This window comes from Echiichthys vipera, assembly GCF_963691815.1.
Source record: "Echiichthys vipera genome assembly, chromosome: 10".
Taxonomy (NCBI): domain Eukaryota; kingdom Metazoa; phylum Chordata; class Actinopteri; order Perciformes; family Trachinidae; genus Echiichthys; species Echiichthys vipera.
In genome coordinates this window covers 16,645,911-16,663,269 of record NC_139835.1, presented here as the reverse complement: position 1 = coordinate 16,663,269, position 17,359 = coordinate 16,645,911, and the positions used below count along the sequence as shown (strand labels likewise).

General features: G+C 41.6%; 1 protein-coding gene across 3 annotated transcripts in view; it reads right to left on the bottom strand.

Moving 5' to 3' along the window:
* fmnl2a (formin-like 2a) overlaps nt 1–17,359 on the bottom strand; it is a 53,667-nt gene that overhangs the window by 7,539 nt on the left and 28,769 nt on the right. For all 3 annotated transcript variants that reach the window (XM_083921949.1, XM_083921950.1, XM_083921951.1), the window contains exons 5-22: nt 17,141–17,224; nt 15,426–15,581; nt 11,868–11,976; nt 11,562–11,638; nt 10,655–10,748; nt 7,171–7,245; nt 5,396–5,506; nt 4,919–5,068; nt 4,372–4,473; nt 3,863–4,184; nt 3,582–3,767; nt 1,716–1,840; nt 1,418–1,620; nt 922–1,156; nt 720–788; nt 550–630; nt 322–451; nt 66–229 (exon numbers count right to left, since the gene is read on the bottom strand). In XM_083921949.1, the coding sequence (XP_083778075.1) occupies nt 66–229; nt 322–451; nt 550–630; nt 720–788; nt 922–1,156; nt 1,418–1,620; nt 1,716–1,840; nt 3,582–3,767; nt 3,863–4,184; nt 4,372–4,473; nt 4,919–5,068; nt 5,396–5,506; nt 7,171–7,245; nt 10,655–10,748; nt 11,562–11,638; nt 11,868–11,976; nt 15,426–15,581; nt 17,141–17,224 (2,473 nt within the window). The remainder of the gene's footprint in view (nt 1–65; nt 230–321; nt 452–549; nt 631–719; nt 789–921; nt 1,157–1,417; nt 1,621–1,715; nt 1,841–3,581; nt 3,768–3,862; nt 4,185–4,371; nt 4,474–4,918; nt 5,069–5,395; nt 5,507–7,170; nt 7,246–10,654; nt 10,749–11,561; nt 11,639–11,867; nt 11,977–15,425; nt 15,582–17,140; nt 17,225–17,359) is intronic.

Genomic DNA, 17,359 nt, shown 5'->3' with positions numbered 1-17,359 from the left:
AAACGACAACAACAGAGTTAATGAGGCATTAGAGCAATTGCAAAGCGAGGTTTTGCTTATGTTACCTGTGCAATCTTGGCATCGTCCTGCAGCTTCTTCAGTTTGCTCTCATTGTGCGTGATGAAGTCTTTGAGCATGGTGTTGTGGCCGTGCATGCTGTACTCTCTTTTGGTCAGCTCCATGCCTCTCTGCAGCTCCTTCACATCCAGCAGGACATTATCCAACGACACTGAACAAAAGCAGATGGGTGAGTACATGTGTGTGTACACAGAGTCAGATAAGAACGCACAGAAGCAAACATACGTGCGCTGTACGACTCACCTGCTGCAGCTTTCTCCACGTAGTGCAGCTCGTTGTAGAAGAGAGCGACTTGTGAGTATTTCTCCTTTACCACATTGGCTATGTAGTGTAACAACGTTATTTTACGGTCCGTCGACTTGGTATCAAGTAGCTGTGGAGAAAGTAAAAGAGAAAACACGAGACCTTTGAAAACATTTGTAAAGAAAAGAAAATTTGTAAAGAAAAAGAAGTCAGAGGGAGGCAACTTACCAAGTCTAAACTCTGCAGCTTGAATCCGTACACTGCTCCTCTTTTGCTGCTGTTCATGTAGTTTCCGAGTGCGAGGATAATCTGACAAACAAGGAGCAAGAATGTGAAAAGGAAAAAAACTTGCATTCATTTAACATTATGTTCAGTCCAGACACAAATGAATGAGTCACCTCTAGAATTTTCTTTAGCTTCTGCGAGGACTTGATTGACACCGATGCTGCGATGACTGCATGAATTTGCTGCGGGGAAAACAAAGAGGATGACGTGACGTGAAGATTTTAGTGAACAATTGTTGCTTTCGATGGTCATCGACTTCCTTAAATCATTTTTAGTCTTTTTGGTACATATTGTCTCACACAAAAGAGTCCTTACCGGCGTGAGCATCTGCACACTCTCACAGAAGTTGCCAATGAAGGCCATGATGGTCATCTTCTGCATGAGCCGCTCTATTTTACTAAACTGCATCATGAAGCGGTCCTCGTCCGTCAGGCTCTCTAGCGGTTTGCGCTCCTTTTCAAACTGCCGCAGGACTTTGATCTCATTCTCTGTGGGCTGGAAGCGCATAAGACACTCCACATAGTCCACGGACAGAGTTCGCAGGTCGAAGCTAGAAAGCGGAGGAGACGCAGAAGCGGAGAGATAAACAGTGTGTTACATACTGGAAACCCAAAATAAATGACACAGACCGTTTCATAACATATGCTTAAGACCTTGAAAGAAATGACTGATGATATGTTAATGAAGGACTAAATAACATTAATCAAATGGCAGCATAGATACAGTACACTTCATCCAGGGAAAGTATTACATGCATAGAACACATATCGGAAGACCAGAAGGATTGTGGTTTTAATTTGAAGGGGCTTACATCTGAATGGCCTTGCAGATCTCCTCAGGAGTCTTGCCCACTTTCCTCAGTGTGATGGCCATGTTCTTTGCTCTGTTGGAGTCCAGCAGCGTCACCTTGTTGGAGCCCTTCTGGATGACCTTCTGCTTGTTTGTGGTGAGGTCGATAGCCGGGCCCTGGGCTTTCGTCTTAAACATCTCCTCGAACTCATCCACATTCAGGTCCTTAAAGACGGAGACAAATAATCGGTTAGCGTTCTTTTATCATGGAAATGAAACCGGAAGTTGACAAAACGGTCACTAACGGAGCGGGCTCTTACCTCGAGTATCCTCTCGTCATCGATCTCATTGAAGACAGTCCCATTGATCTGGTTTGGTTTTAGGGCAACCCAGTTGAAGACGGGCATACGGAACTTTGTCTTGATGGGTTTCTTGATCTTGACGGCTATACAGGGAAACAGAAGAGTTAGCACAATGTGCCTATCTACTATGAGAGCATTCACACATACATTCATACACGTGCAGGTAAACGGGTAGACAGGTATCTATGAATTGGTGACACACAGGGATATGACTGTTTTAGCTCTAAAAACATAAAATCAAACTTCAAGTTGATCACTGATTTATTTTTGAAAGAATGCTTCCTTGCTTTAAACGAATCAAAAAGGACACTTGATCATAATTGAAGCAGAGTGAAGCCTGTTGGCCTCTGGCAGGAGAATAACCCTGTACAGTGGTGCATATGGTGAGGATTTCCTGCCTGGCCCGGTGACACACTATTTATCGTACAGATTATGGCTATTTGTGGCCTCCTGGGCTGATTCACCCAAGCTCATCGTCGATGTGGCGCCCTGCTTAACCGCACAGACGAGGTGTCAGCAGGGACAGAAAGATAAGGACACCATGGGAGAGTTAAACGACATTCCAGCTCTGCATTACGCCTATCACTTTCTATCATCTGCGGGCCACAGCAGGTCACTTTGTCTCAGCATGCAATGAACACTCTGAAATGTGGCGATAACGGCACACGCACGCGCGCACGCACGCACACACACACGCACGCACGCACACACTAACAAAACTAGAGCAGGGTGTGTGAAGGTAAGCCATGCAGAATTTTGAAATTTGGTATTTTCTGTTTGAAATCATTGAAATGTTTCACAGGAAGTCTTGCCGTGTGAGGATAAACAGTAGAATGAATTCAGAAAGATACAGTTCACATGTTTTTGGAATATGTGGTTTGATATGCTGCTGAGCTCAAATTGGCAAAAATAAAGAAAATAATGAGATAATATTTCGGAGAAAAATTTCAGCTGGGATTCAGAGACTGAAAATACCATTTTCCAAAAAAAAAAGGAAAGGAACAGTGGAGGGGACAAAACACTAAACATGACAAGCGGAACCTACAGAAAAGTTTGATGGGTCCCTCTGGTTGGCAGGAAAAGAAACAATTCAAAGACAAAATCATTAAGAAATTGGCAGAGTTAGTGAGAAAGCTTACACATGCGCATCCAAACACAAAAGGTACAGTAAAAGGATGTGTTTAAGATCAAACTTAAAAGAGGTTTACTGACGGGACTGACGCATACAGTGCAGTGCAGGAAGACGGGCAGAGAAGTCTAATTCAATGAGTCACTTATACTCATCATCTGAGCAGGAGCATGCCTGGCAGTAAGTTTGATTTGGCAGATTAAAGTTTCAGACACAAAAAGTCAACCCTGATGAGAAAGCATAGTTCAAACTGCCTCTAAAATAAACTTAAATTACAGCATTTTACAACTTCTATAGTTAAGTTGTTGAAAATGTTTAATTCGATTATCATTAAGTAATATACTGTTCTGGTTCACCCACCAATAAAACATATAAATACAGATTTTAACTAACTTCACTAAAAAACAGTGGCTTATATCTCACGCATACATATGCTTCATAATAAAAGCAGGCTTTTACTGTGAAGCAGCTGCAGAGTATTAAAGTGGCAATAACATTAAAAACCTGCAATGGAGGAAAGTAGTTGGAATACAAGTCTAATACACATAAAAGAGTTACAATGTTTTGCTGAAAATTCTGCACATTACTACATTTTAAAACCTATATAAAATGCCAATTATAGGGCCATCCCATAACTCACATATAGACACAAACATGCCTCAATGTGTGTATTTTTGTCCTTTTGATGACCTCACCTGCTAACCCAGAGTTCATGATGACAGTGGGCGTCCCACAGCCGGGCAGTGGGGGCGCTACAGGAGGAGGCGGAGGTGCTAGGAGGTGTGAGGTTGGCCCTGGAGGAGGAGGCGGCGGGGGAGGCGGTGGAGGAGGTGGTGGGGCAGCTGCCGGCACTGGAATGACAGATGACGGTCCGTTCGACACTGGGTGAGAGGAGAGACGCTAAATGCTTAGTATCGTTTTTATCCAACATGCAAAAATGTGTACATTCTCTCCAATTGACTGATATCAAACCTACGTGTGCCGTTAACCGGTAGTGGAGGGGGCGGAGGAGGTGGTGGCGGAGCCAGTGTCCCTGCTGCTACTCCCACATGATTTGGACTGATAGCTGCACCATTTCCTCCCATCGCAGCACCCGGCAAGCCCGCAACGCCGGTGGAGGGTGGTGAGGGCAGGATGGAGATGTCTCCGTCTCCCTTCTTGTGGATCTTGATAGTGCCTTGTTTCTCCAGTTCATGGATCTTCTTCTCCAGGTTACTCTGTCGCTGGATGGCCTGGTCCTTCTCCTTCAACATCTGTCGGAGTGAGTGGACCTGCGAGCTGGTGTCTTTGTAGACTTCCTGGTTGGAGGAGAGGGACAGACACGGGGAGTTAAGATTTTGTTAAAGTGGAAACCCAACGAGCAAAGAAAAAGGGCTGAGTTCATTTTAACAGGAGTAAAACTTTCTCTTTGTATTTAGTGGTTATTGTGAGTGCTTAATGGCAACTTAAAAGGATGAATGTGCATATTTAGAGTTGGAGACAGACCCTGATTGATTCGAGATCCTTGTTCCTTTGCATTAGCTGCTTCTCCAGCTCTACGATCTTGGACATGGCCTCATTTTCCGTGTCTTGCAGCTTCTCTGTCATCTATGAAAACAATAGAAAAGTCATTAGGATAACAAAAATCTCAACAAGTGAACAAGATCCAGCAGGGTTCTGATGTAAGAAATTTAACATAAATATTTCCCTGGATCAAAACTATTTGTAAAGGCTTAAAAGTTATGAGAAGTACAAAAAGTGTGTGTGTGTGTGTGTGTGTGTGTGTGTGTGTGTGTGTGTGTGTGTGTGTGTGTGTGTGTGTGTGTGTGTGTGTGTGTGTGTGCATGCGTGTGTGTGCGTGTCCATATATAGTGTGCCCTCAAAGTATATTTTTATGGCGGTTGGCGATTTAAGGGAAAGCATGAGATCATAGGAAATCCCATGTTGACATCCTGGACATAAATACATAGTCTTTTGCGAGAGACGATAAATGAGATTAAAGAGTCAGTTTTGTGGATTTTCAGAGTAAAATCAAGCAGAAGAGCACTCTCACATGTGACATATTCTCCTCCAGCTCCTCCACACGCTCCAGGGCTGCGTTTTTGGTCTCGGCATCCTCTAGAAGGGCTCCCACGTCAAACACGTTATCCAAGTAGGCCTGGATCTGAACCTGCAGCTTATCGCTCTCCGTATGCTTTAGCTTCTGGAAGATATTTACACAAAAAGGAAAAACCATGATGATGACAGCAAGGCAGTTTGACTGTTTCAGTTCTCTGCGTGAGGCCGACATCTCAGACCCTGAGGCCAGCATTGATCTCACCTGTGCGGTGAGTCAGTCATGAGGATTTACAGAACTGACAGAAAATTTTTTTTTTGACGCAATGGAAAAGCCATTATCGACTGCTTTTCTTAGGTTGCTGTCTCAGGGGTGCTGTAATAACAATCTGTGCTCCGGAATGAGCTGAATAATAAGAGCGGGAGTGTTTGGTCTGTCCGTGAATTTATCCTGCAGTATTATGTCTCAACTCACGTCTAAGTAGTCGTCCAGACACAGCTTGGTGAAATCATACTGTAGGTGAACTCTGAAGTTCATGTCCTCCACTGAGTGCACGACTATGTTGATGAACTGCATACAGGCCACCTGGGGAATAAAAACAGAAAAGATAGTAAGCCAGGGAGGTTTTGACACAGTAGAAACAGAAGGCTTTCTAAATGTTTTTAAAGGTCCCATATTGTAAAAGGTGAGATTTCCATGTCTTTGTGTTGAGGTGCTGTATAAACACTGTGAAAGAATCTAAACGTTCAATCCACACAGTGCAGAGAAGCCAAGAGCCAGTCAGAGAAGACTTGGCTTTTCTAGAGGAGGGCTTAAAGAGATGGGCGCTAAAACGGAACGTTTTGGAAGGATGGTGAATAATAGTATATTCAGACAGATGGTAGTGTTTTTCCAACATTAAAGTATGTAAACGTGTTCTAGTAGAAAAAATATGAACCTGAAAACAAACATGATATGGGACCTTTAAAACGTACCCTGACAATGCAAGGAAAAAAAAATGTTAATAGACAGATTTATAATAGGTTTGAGCTTTTTGTACATCAGCCTGGTACTTTTGTGATGTGGTTGTATGTGCATTGACATATCTAGCTCCTTTTAATATGGCTGAAAATGTGTGTATAAATCCTCATTATTGTGCCTGCTTGGCTGGCGAGTAGTGAGAAGTTAATCTGGCAGATTAAGAGGATCTGAAAAAACAAATTAACAAAATCAGCCAGTTCAACTACATCGACTGCCTTATGGGAGCATGCGTAAACAGATCAAGGGGGATCTTCTCACAGTGTTTAATGTACACACACACACTTCTGACACCCTGACACTGGTTTAATGAACTTCCGGTTAGAAGCTCAGTTGTATCGGTGCGACATGGCAGCTTTGACTAAGTCTGTTTGCTTTAGTGCTGCTGTCAGACGACGGCTCGCCGAGGGACTGTGAGCGGACGTGTGACAGAAGTCTTATTGAAGTCCTATTCAAAGACAGCATCTGTTGGTTTTCACTCACACGCACATGCAGTGTTTGCCTCACATCAATTAAGACACTTAGATGTCAACACACACTGGATAAAAAGTTGGCACTCTCTTCCCAGTGTCTTTTATTCTAATCTGTCAGGCTAATTATCACTACTCAGCATGAAAGTGACAGATTTTTGCAAGGGCTCTTTGCTTAGGGCCACTCCAGTTTGATGTATTGCACCACATACGTGCAGTTTCTGCTGTGATGAGAAACATTAGAGGGCTGGCACAAAGACTGATAGCCCTGTGTGTGTGTGTGTGTGTGTGTGTGTGTGTGTGTGTGTGTGTGTGTGTGTGTGTGTGTGTGTGTGTGTGTGTGTGTGTGTGTGTGTGTGTGTGTGTGTGTGTGTGTGTGTGTGATCAAATTAAAGAAAAACTGATTATTTTTGAGTCTAGGCAAACATATCAGGACACGTGCAGCCGTGTTAAATATATCTATATTTCTGTGCAGCTGAAAACTATGCTGGTTGCTAAACTAAATGCTGCTTCTGAAAGCTTGTCACTGATGAGAGACATCATTCACTCCAAAACAATCACAAGCCATCTGCGGTTTGCCCGGTGATATAGGAGTTTCGAAAAAGATTGCAGTGAGACCAATAATCAATATAGTGTGTGTGTGTGTGTGTGTGTGTGTGTGTGTGTGTGTGTGTGTGTGTGTGTGTGTGTGTGTGTGTGTGTGTGTGTGTGTGTGTGTGTGTGTGTGTGTGTGTGTGTGTGTGTGTGTGTGTGTGAACATACCATGAAGTCAATGTTGTTGTCCTCGTTCTTGAAATACTCCATTAGCCTTTCAAAGCGCTGTGTTTCGATGCACACCTGCAAAACAAACCACATCCACCTTGTTGTATTTATTAGAGTCCAGGTGTAGAGAGTAACCCACAGGGATTTATGCAACTGATCACTGATTTGCATAAACAACACAGCCCACTCCTCATAATTCACAAAAATCATGATATGTGCTGCCTGAGACAAAAACACTCCTAAAGTCAGCTTTAAGTTATCTGCTGCCTATTATGCATCCAAACCCCAACTGTTAAGAAATGAACTGTTCAACTGCGCAATTCAGTTTCATACAGAAACAACAGTTATTAAGTTGTGTGCATGCAGGACTCTCCCTTCCCTTTCCCCTAATAGAATCACTGGAGTTGAATCAGATCAGTGGAGCTGACATTTGGAGCCAAAAAATGTAACGTTTGAGGATACAGGATCATCTTTTTAGTTTTCTTTTCTGTTAAATAGGCTGTGTATTTGTTGATATTATCAAATCTCTGGATGGAAGAAAAATATTGTTCTTGCAAATAAATTGTAAAGTGCACATTGGTTTATTTTAACATACAGTGGGTACGGAAAGTATTCAGACCCCCTTAAATTTTTTACTCTTTGTTAAATTGCAGCCATGTGCTAAAATCATTTAAGTTCATTTTTTTCCTCATTAATGTACACACAGCACCCCATATTGACAGAAAAACACAGAATTGTAGACATTTTTACAGATTTATTAAAAAAGAAAAACTGAAATATCACATGGACATAAGTATTCAGACCCTTTGCTCAGTATTGAGTGGAAGCACCCTTTTGAGCTAATACAGCCGTGAGTCTTCTTGGGAATGATGCAACTAGTTTTTCACACCTGGATTTGGGGATCCTCTGCCATTCCTCCTTGCAGATCCTCTCCAGTTCTGTCAGGTTGGATGGTGAACGTTGGTGGACAGCCATTTTGAGGTCTCTCCAGAGATGCTCAATTGGGTTCAAGTCAGGGCTCTGGCTGGGCCATTCAAGAACAGTCACAGAGTTGTTCCGAAGCCACTCCTTCGTCATTTTAGCTGTGTGCTTAGGGTCATTGTCTTGTTGGAAGGTGAACCGTCGGCCCAGTCTGAGTTCCATAGCACTCTGGAAAAGGTTTTCGTCCAGGATATCTCTGTACTTGGCCGCATTCATCTTTCCTTCAATTGCAACCAGTCGTCCTGTCCCTGCAGCTGCAAAACACCCCCACAGCATGATGCTCCCACCACCACACTTGACTGTAGGGATGGTGTTGGGCAGGTGATGAGCGGTGCCTGGTTTTCTCCACACATACCGCTTAGAATTAAGGCCAAAAAGTTCTATCTTTGTCTCATCAGACCAGAGAATCTTATTTATCATAGTCTGGGAGTCCTTCATGTGTTTTTTGGCAAATTCTATGCGGGCTTTCATGTGTCTTACTCTGAGGAGAGGCTTCCGTCGGGCCACTCTGCCATAAAGCCCTGACTGGTGGAGGGCTGCAGTGATGGTTGACTTTCTTGAACTTTCTCCCATCTCCTCACTGCATCTCTGGAGTTCAGCCACTGTGATCTTTGGGTTCTTCTTTACCTCTCTCACCAAGGCTCTTCTCCCCCGATTGCTCAGTTTGGTTGGACGGCCAGCTCTTGGAAGAGTTCTTGTCATCCCATACGTCTTCCATTTAAGGATTATGGAGGCCACTGTGCTCTTGGGAACTTTAAGTGCAGCAGAAATTTTTTTGTATCCATGGCCAGATCTGTGCCTTGCCACAATTCTGTCTCTGAGCTCTTCAGGCAGTTCCTTCGACCTCATGATTCTCATCTGCTCTGACATGCACTGTGAGCTGTAAGGTCTTATATAGACAGGTGTGTGGCTTCCTTAATCAAGTCCAATCATTAGAATTAAACACAGCTGGACTCCAATGAAGGTGTAGAACCATCTCATGGATGATCAGAAGAAATGGACAGTACCTGAGGTAAATATACAAGTGTCACAGCAAAGGGTCTGAATACTTATGTCCATGTGATATTTCAGTTTTTCTTTTTTAATAAATCTGTAAAAATGTCTACAATTCTGTGTTTTTCTGTCAATATGGGGTGCTGTGTGTACATTAAAAGGAAAAAAAATGAACTTAAATGATTTTAGCACATGGCTGCAATTTAACAAAGAGTAAAAAATTTAAGGGGGTCTGAATACTTTCCGTACCCACTGTATATGGGAGAAGAAAAACAACCATTTCCAAACCCAAAAACCAAAACACAAGTCAAACTGTGGGCTTGTTGAAGCCTTACACCCCTACTGCTCATACACAGTGACACTAGAGATTAATGCTCTTCCCACGGGGCTGTCTAACCTCATGAACCCTTCAAACCATAAACTGTAATGAATATTAGAATTCCTAGTCATAAAACCTGAGGATATCAACAGTATTTGGTGATGAAAGAAAGATGAAAGTCAACTATGTTAGCTGCTAAATACATCACAGATTGCCATAACCTCAGATATTTATGAACTGCTGCTGAATGTAAACAGGGCATATGTGTGTGGTACAGCTTTTACCCTGCATTATTTTTTTGTCCTGCCTTTCTGAAGTAGAAAGAAAAGAACAAAGAAAGAGATATTTGAAAGAAAAGTGGTGGTGTGTGGGGGGGTGGGTGCTCTGCAGCTCAGACAGTTCATTTGGAGGGCAATGAGGGAGAGGGAGCATGATGAAGAAGAGCATGTGTATCCAAAAACCTCAGAATAATGTTTCATGTCAGTCTGCAGCCCCTTCATCAGACACAGCATATCAAAGTCTCTAATGACGCTAACAAAAATGGGAAAAAAAACAATCAACCAACATCTGCCTTTACAAGATTCAGGGAGATACTGAAATCTGAGTGAGTCCTCAAATGCTTCCAGGAGCCTAAATTAGCAAGATGCTAACCTTCATCTCATTAGAAGAGCTACATTCTCCCTAAGCCTTATTCTCCCACTAATGCCGATGCCACTGAGAGCAACACTCAATATTTCATTCAGGGGTGTAAATATTGCATTAACTGCAGTCGGCCCATTTTTTAGGGCTGTATGCTACATAAAAGGGGGCTGCTGTTAGCTCCCACTCCATCATAAACCTCCCACTCCTTTCTCCAGCAGCCAGACCTCATTGAGCCCAACAAGGGTCAGGCAAGGCTGTTTGTTGTATCTTGTCTTTTTGCGATTTTAAGCTTTGATGTGTCTGCCAAAATTAGTTAACACATTTACAACTGTTTTCTCTGGAAGTCAAGTGTGTTATGCTAAACTGGTGTCTGTAATCTGTTGACAAAGTTCTCATTCCTAGATGCTACCCCAAGGAATCTGCTGGTCTCACATCTGCTGAGGGGAGCATTCCTCCAGGGCTGAGTCACCGTTTGAAAATTGCACAGTCGAAATGTAATGACATATTCGTCTCCCCAGACCCCGCTTCCCCTCTCCGTGCAGCTCCTACCTCCTTAAAGTTGTCGAACGCAGAGAGAATAATTTCATGGCCTCCTCTCACGAGACAAACTGCCGCCAGGAGTTCCAAGACCAGAGCTTTCGTTCTGTAAAACAGGGAGAAGATAATAGTCAGTAAAAGACAGCGTTGTGGCAAACGTGAACTTAAACACGGAGCAAACAAAATAGAAAACAGTGTCATTTCAGATCCTGCCAATGTTGAAACTTTTGTGTAGAATGGATCTACATGGCGTTTATTATAATTTATGTATTTTTTAGTTTATATATCTTTATAAATACTTTTCAACAACTTTAACTAACTTTAAATAACTCCAAACCCAAAAGTTTTGTCACAACCTGAGAGTAACAGAAATAAAGGAGCTTCATAATATCCACTGAATTAAAAGGCAGGTATTAAAAAATAAATACGTCAGGCTAAATCCGTGTGTGTGTGTGTGTGTGTGTGTATGCAGTCTCCAGTTCATTCATGCAGGATTTCTCTGCCTGGATGAGACAATATGTGACAGGTGATGCGGAGTGGTTTCACATCCACTTCTGAGGAAATCCTTGAGCCTCTCGGGTTGCGATCTCAGTGATAAGCTGCCAGTGGAGTGTGCCAGCGGTGCCCTGACCCATCTGTCGGGGTGAATGTGCCCCTGAGCTACAAAGACACTGACTCTGAATCAGACTGTGCCGGTGCACTGACTCTGAATGTTCCATTATGGATCTGAGTCTTTGTTAGTAAAATACCTGGATTTGTTGAGCTCCAGATGCAACACATTTCTCAAAATAAAGTTTTTGTATCTATTGGGTCTATCTTTAAGAGCAAAGAACAATATCAAAATGAATGCTTGAATGTTTTTACAAAGAGCAAACAAAAAAACTATCGTCATGCATCAAACTTGACTTTTTGTCCTTACCTTGGGTTTTTATTGTTGAGACTTAGTGCAATTTCATTCACAGCATGTGGATGTGACATGACCATGTTGAAGCCATACTGAGAGATGAAAAGCAAGCCAGAGGAAGATAAAAAAGAGACAAACAAGCTAATTACCAGAGAAGAGCCACTGAATGAGCAAGAGGTGCATTCCTCTGCAAAATAAATGAAACACGGAGACATGGCAGAGGAACAAATTAAATTTGACTTCAGTTAGATAAGTGTGCTTTAGTCCAGAGGGACACGCAGTCTGTGTGGACGTCCTCTCTGGGGAGTGCAGAGGGCTGACCTGGTAGTTCATGATAGCCCGCAGGCACATGATGCAGACGTGGACGTCGTCTTTCTTGCAGACCAGCCTGGAGTTTTTCAGGGTTCTGCGGCTCGGCAGTGTGTTGGAGCTAAAAACAATTACAGAAAGGATAAAAACAAGTCAATGATAATAGCAAACTGATTTACTGAAAAGTGTTCTGAACACAGACAAGGAAACAGATGCCGTTTGTGAATGAGCCTCCATCCCACACCACCTCCTTCACATTGGGAGGCTGTTAAACTGCCAGGCCAGCTTACACGAACACACACAAAAGCCATATAATCTACAGCCTCGTAAGGGCCACATGATGCCCTCTTTCAATTGTTTTAATTTTATGTCCTTCCCAAAGATATCATTTACAGCTAATTCAACAGAGGCCAGTCATTTGCATGCAGCACAGTGATTCTGCAGCTTTATGTGGACAAAAACAAGGCCTTTTCTCCCGATGCAGCTCTCACAATAATCGACAAATGCTGGCGCAACAGTATTACTGAATAATATGCCGAGCCAGTCAGAGCAAAACGACTTATTTTCAGACTTTTGTCACAAGGGAAAAATGTGTCTTCAGGCTACTGATAGACACGCTGATTCGTGTCAGCTTCCATGTCTGAAGGCGTGACTCCTCTGAGTCACAAAGTGTTTGTGTGTAAGTGTTTGTCTGCAAAAGGAAAGAGCTTTCAAGGAAGAGTCAGTCATTTTAAGACATAGGCACAGAGATAGAACTATTGTTTAATTGGGTAAGTTCAAAGAGAAATAAGATGGAAAACAAGTTAAACCAGTCTTGAAAAATGTTTGTTTACTTTGTTTGTCTATCTGTAATTATGAGCATTCTACATGTTGTGTTCAGCAAGATGTTGTTGCAGATGCAAAACCAGTTCGCTGAAATAAATACAGTTAATTCAGTAGACGTGCTGCTACACAAAGCAGCAAAAATATTAGTGAAAAGTTGTTCACTCAGGTCGTGGCTTTTTCCTTATTTGGTTAATCAACATCCAAACTGAGGCGTGGCATAATAAAGAGGAGATGAGTAACACAATTACACCGGTCTCAAACCCAGGTAATGATAAAATATTACATAATACCAGCATAATGTAAAATCTTGACCTGCTTTTACTTGTCTGAAATGACTAACTAAACTTTGTAGAACACAACACACCAAACAGAATATGACTCCAAGGAGACAAGGCGTCCAAAACTAAAGGAAGAAGAGAGGTTATTATTTGCATCAAGCAAGAGAAAGTTCTGAGCTGTCCAGGATTTAATGTCCTGGTTAGAAAACATGAACACAACACTAATCCCTGCTTTTTCTCTAAAATAGCCTGCCCACAACAAACAGAGTGCATTCTAAATAAAACCACAGAACAACATCAAACGCTACAACTTTAAATACAACTATAACTACAGGTCTAACAGAGCTACATATTTATATTAAACTCCATACCGTCTTATTTGGGAGCACTTTGGACAGCTCAGTGTGCTTGGTGTTCTTCAAGATGGCAGTTTGAAGAAAACACATACAAATCTTAATTTGACACCCAGTTGTTGACATTATTCTAATTTAAAGCTAATCTAAAGAGAGATAAACACAATGGGGGACAATGATTCTGTATAATGGACGTTTAAGAATTTAGAAAAGCACTAATATAACAAAATTAGTGTGATATCTCTTATTATTAATCAGGTAAACAGACAATGTATCCAAAATACAGAAGGTCTTTGGAGGCTACCTAAGCCTAGTAAAAGCATTTGCTTTTACAGGGCTTTTGTAGCAACTAGGCTCACTTCAGAATGGCATTTGGGGAGCCACACAAGCAGCGCACAGGCACAGAGACAAGAACAATGAGTGCAGAAAACCCATTTGCTCCGAGGAAAGCAGAATTCAGTCTCGAGCGCAGGAGGGGAGGCTGGCAGTACAAATAATTCACATCCCCAACACAGAGCGGTACAAATAAACTGGGCAGTGCTAGCAGGGAGGTATAGTACAATGAGGCAGGGAGATTTTGTGTGTGAGTGCGTGTGCGTGTGCGTGTGCGTGTGTGTGTGTGTGTGTGTGTGTATCTTGAGAGTGAGCAGGGATGCAGGGTTAAAGCTCTAGAAAGCTCATTGTGAGCCAGCATACTGAGAGCCTTGCCTGCTGTCGAAGACTGGCAGACAGAGGAGCAGATGACTATGGAGGAACACCAGGACAGAGCAGAAGAGACAGTCAGTCTCACTTAAGAGACTCTGACCAGTTATACACACTCTACATGCTGATGATAAAAGAGTACATCGTAGGAGCCAGATGCGTAGGCTAAAGTCAGTTACGGTCCAGTGTCGATATTATCCGCCAATGATTCACGGTTAAATATATGTTATTTATGATGAAACTAGCCCTGACTGTCTGGTGATGGTGTTGGATATTACAAAATGCTATAGTTGGTTTAAAAGGTGTGGCTTTATAAACAGGACACAGCTAGTCTATGACTGAAGGAAAACTTGGATTAGAATCTATAATATTGTATTGCAGGAGTGGAAAGGAGAAAAAAAAAAAGATAATTTTAAAGATCCCATATTGTAAAAAGTGAGATTTACATGTTTGTTTTTTTTATTATAAAGCAGGTCAAGGTGCTTTATAAATACTGTCAAAGTATCGAAACCCATTCCACTCAATCCACAGAGAAATGAACACAGCCTGCATTCAGAAAGCCTTCAAGAGCGCACAGATACAGAAGATCTAGAAACGCTGACCAATCAGAGCAGACTGGGCTTTTTCGGAACAGAAGTGTAAAGAGACAGGTGCCAAAATGAAGTAAATACAGGTATATTCAGACACATATTTTGAGAAAAAAATGAGCATTATATGGGACCTTTAAGTTCTTTTGAGGCAATAATAGACAATAGAAATCAAGTGACTTGATAAGCATGAAGTGATCGTATATTAGAAACATGTGCCTAATTGAATAAATAGCGGTCTTTGTGTACATTGAGATCAAACACAGAAGTCAGGGCGATTGCTGTACCGAGACATCAATGGAATGACAGGGAGGATTAGAGAAATAAAGCACAACTGAATGGGATTTGTGCTTCAGAGAATATATTAGCATGGGCTTATGAGTTAACTGCTGTGAAATCCTCTCTGTGCGGGATTTGGAGTTAAAATAGTCTGTTTGGTGTTCATAAAAACAAAACCGGTCTATGAAATATATCTTCCCTTCCGCTGCATCGTCGGCCAACTGCTGTCAATCATGTGCCATGATCTTCTGCAAAACAAGTTTGACAATCCCAAAAATCCAGACAAATGGTTCAGTATTTGGCTCCCACTGCAGAAATGTGTCTTAAGCCATTTAAAGTCTTACAGACCTCATGACTACATTAAGGGATCGCTGAGGCATCATATGAAATGTGTGACTTCTTAAAATAATCACAATGCCACCACATTGCTCAGGCCGAACACTCAGTAACCAGAATCCTGAAAGGCAAAGTTTGCTGAACACGGTTACGAATCACACATAGGTAGTGGTGAATCTTTTTAACCATCAATGAGTGTGTGTACCGTACCGTATCGTGGAATGTCGTCCAGCACGTGTAATGCCGTTCCCGGTGAGGGAAGACGGTAGGGTGCTTCCCCCATGCAGGTCTTCTATAGAGCGGCTCCAGGGCTTAGACTTATCCATAGCAGCCTCTGGGTTGTTCTCCACACAGTCTCCATCAAACCTGTCACAACATGAACACAAAATGTAAAATAAAAAAACAGCACAGTGAGCATTAACTTGCTTTTATTTAAAGCCTGACTGATTTCAAAGAAATTATCCTTATGTCCTTACAAGTTTGTCTGAAGTAGAACAATCTACAGTTTAAAATGGGGCTGAACGATATGTATAAATATATAATACAGGGCTGGGCGATATATATATATATATATATATATACATATGGTGATGATGTATATAGTTAAAATAATATTGAAGAATATCGTATACATTATTTTATATCGTTTGTACTGTGATGCGGAAAAAACAGCATTACGACTCTTTACATTGTGATCCTTGCACGTTATGTTGATTTTTCACTAAATGCTTAATAATTGAGAAAATACACATTTCTTTTCATTAATCAAGTATTTAATTCACACAAAAGTTGACAAAAGAAATGTAAAATCACCTATAGACCTTTTCAACGGAATTTCATTGCTAGGAAACAGCCTTGGTCCTTGTCATTCACAATAATTGCAATAAAAATCAAACTTGGGACACATTTAGAATGTTTATGTTTACAACTTTTGAAAAAGTCTGTACTGGAATAGAATATTTTGGCCATAACACCCAGCCCTAGTTGAAAATAAACTTTGTTTGAAACATTATACTAACAGTAAAATATTTGACTGTTTGGATAACATCACTCTCTGAGGAACATGCTACTTGAGCTAGCCAATCCTTGCCGATCATAAAAGTACCTTACCATCAACTAGTGGCCAAGCTAACCAGCTTAGCTAAGACAACTAACTACCTAAGCTAACCAGCAAATGACCATCTAGGTTAAACCAAACAAGCCTCATCAGTTAGTCACTAATCATACACTTCTGATAACATCAGCAGCTAACATTATCAAATTTAACATACATATAAAAATACAGATACATTTGTTTTAAGATAACAATATAAGTCCCATATACTGCATCTCATCTATTGGTCAGGCAACAGTATTAATGAGTGTTGGCAGAGGTGAGCACTAATGCTTACATTTCAGGCTTTTGGTTTATACATAATAAGGAGGAGAAGTGTCTCATGTTTTGTTATACTTGGCAGGAAACCTTGGAAAGAGCTGGTAGTTACAGCATACCTGTTATGATCTATTTCAGTTTTTAAAACTGGTTGTTTCCATGACTTTTATATGCTGCTGTGGTGGTACTGAGGGTAAGCTCACTTTTACGGCGAACCATTCATAATGTGGACAGACCATAATAACATATGGTGAAGTGGGGAGGGTGAATTAAAAATTTAAGTGTGTGGCTCTTTGGCCCTGAACAGGGACCTTGTGACTGACTAATAATCACACCATCAATCTATGAATAGGAGCCTATGGTTGGTATAATGCACAGTGCCAATGTGTCAGCAATGGGCCCCGAGTGACTCAGTGTTTCTGACAACCAGGCAGCAGCAGCAGTGGTGGTGGTGATGCATCAGCGGCTGTGCAGAATAGCAGCATTGTGTTGGTTGTCAGTTCTGCATATAGACTATAATGAGTATAGAGAGAAAGAGCTGGTAGTGACTTACGTGACGGCATACTGTGCAAAAGAAAGATACTCCACCAGCACGTCTAGGCCTTTGTTCTCTTCATTTAAGAATTCTCTCACCCACCTGAAGACAGACAGAAACAAGTTTAACTCAACAACAGTTCAGCACACAAACTATGAATAAGAATAAATCATTTTGATCATTTCTAGAAAGAGCATACTTTCAAATATACCTGAGCTTATAGAATATTGTTTCTGG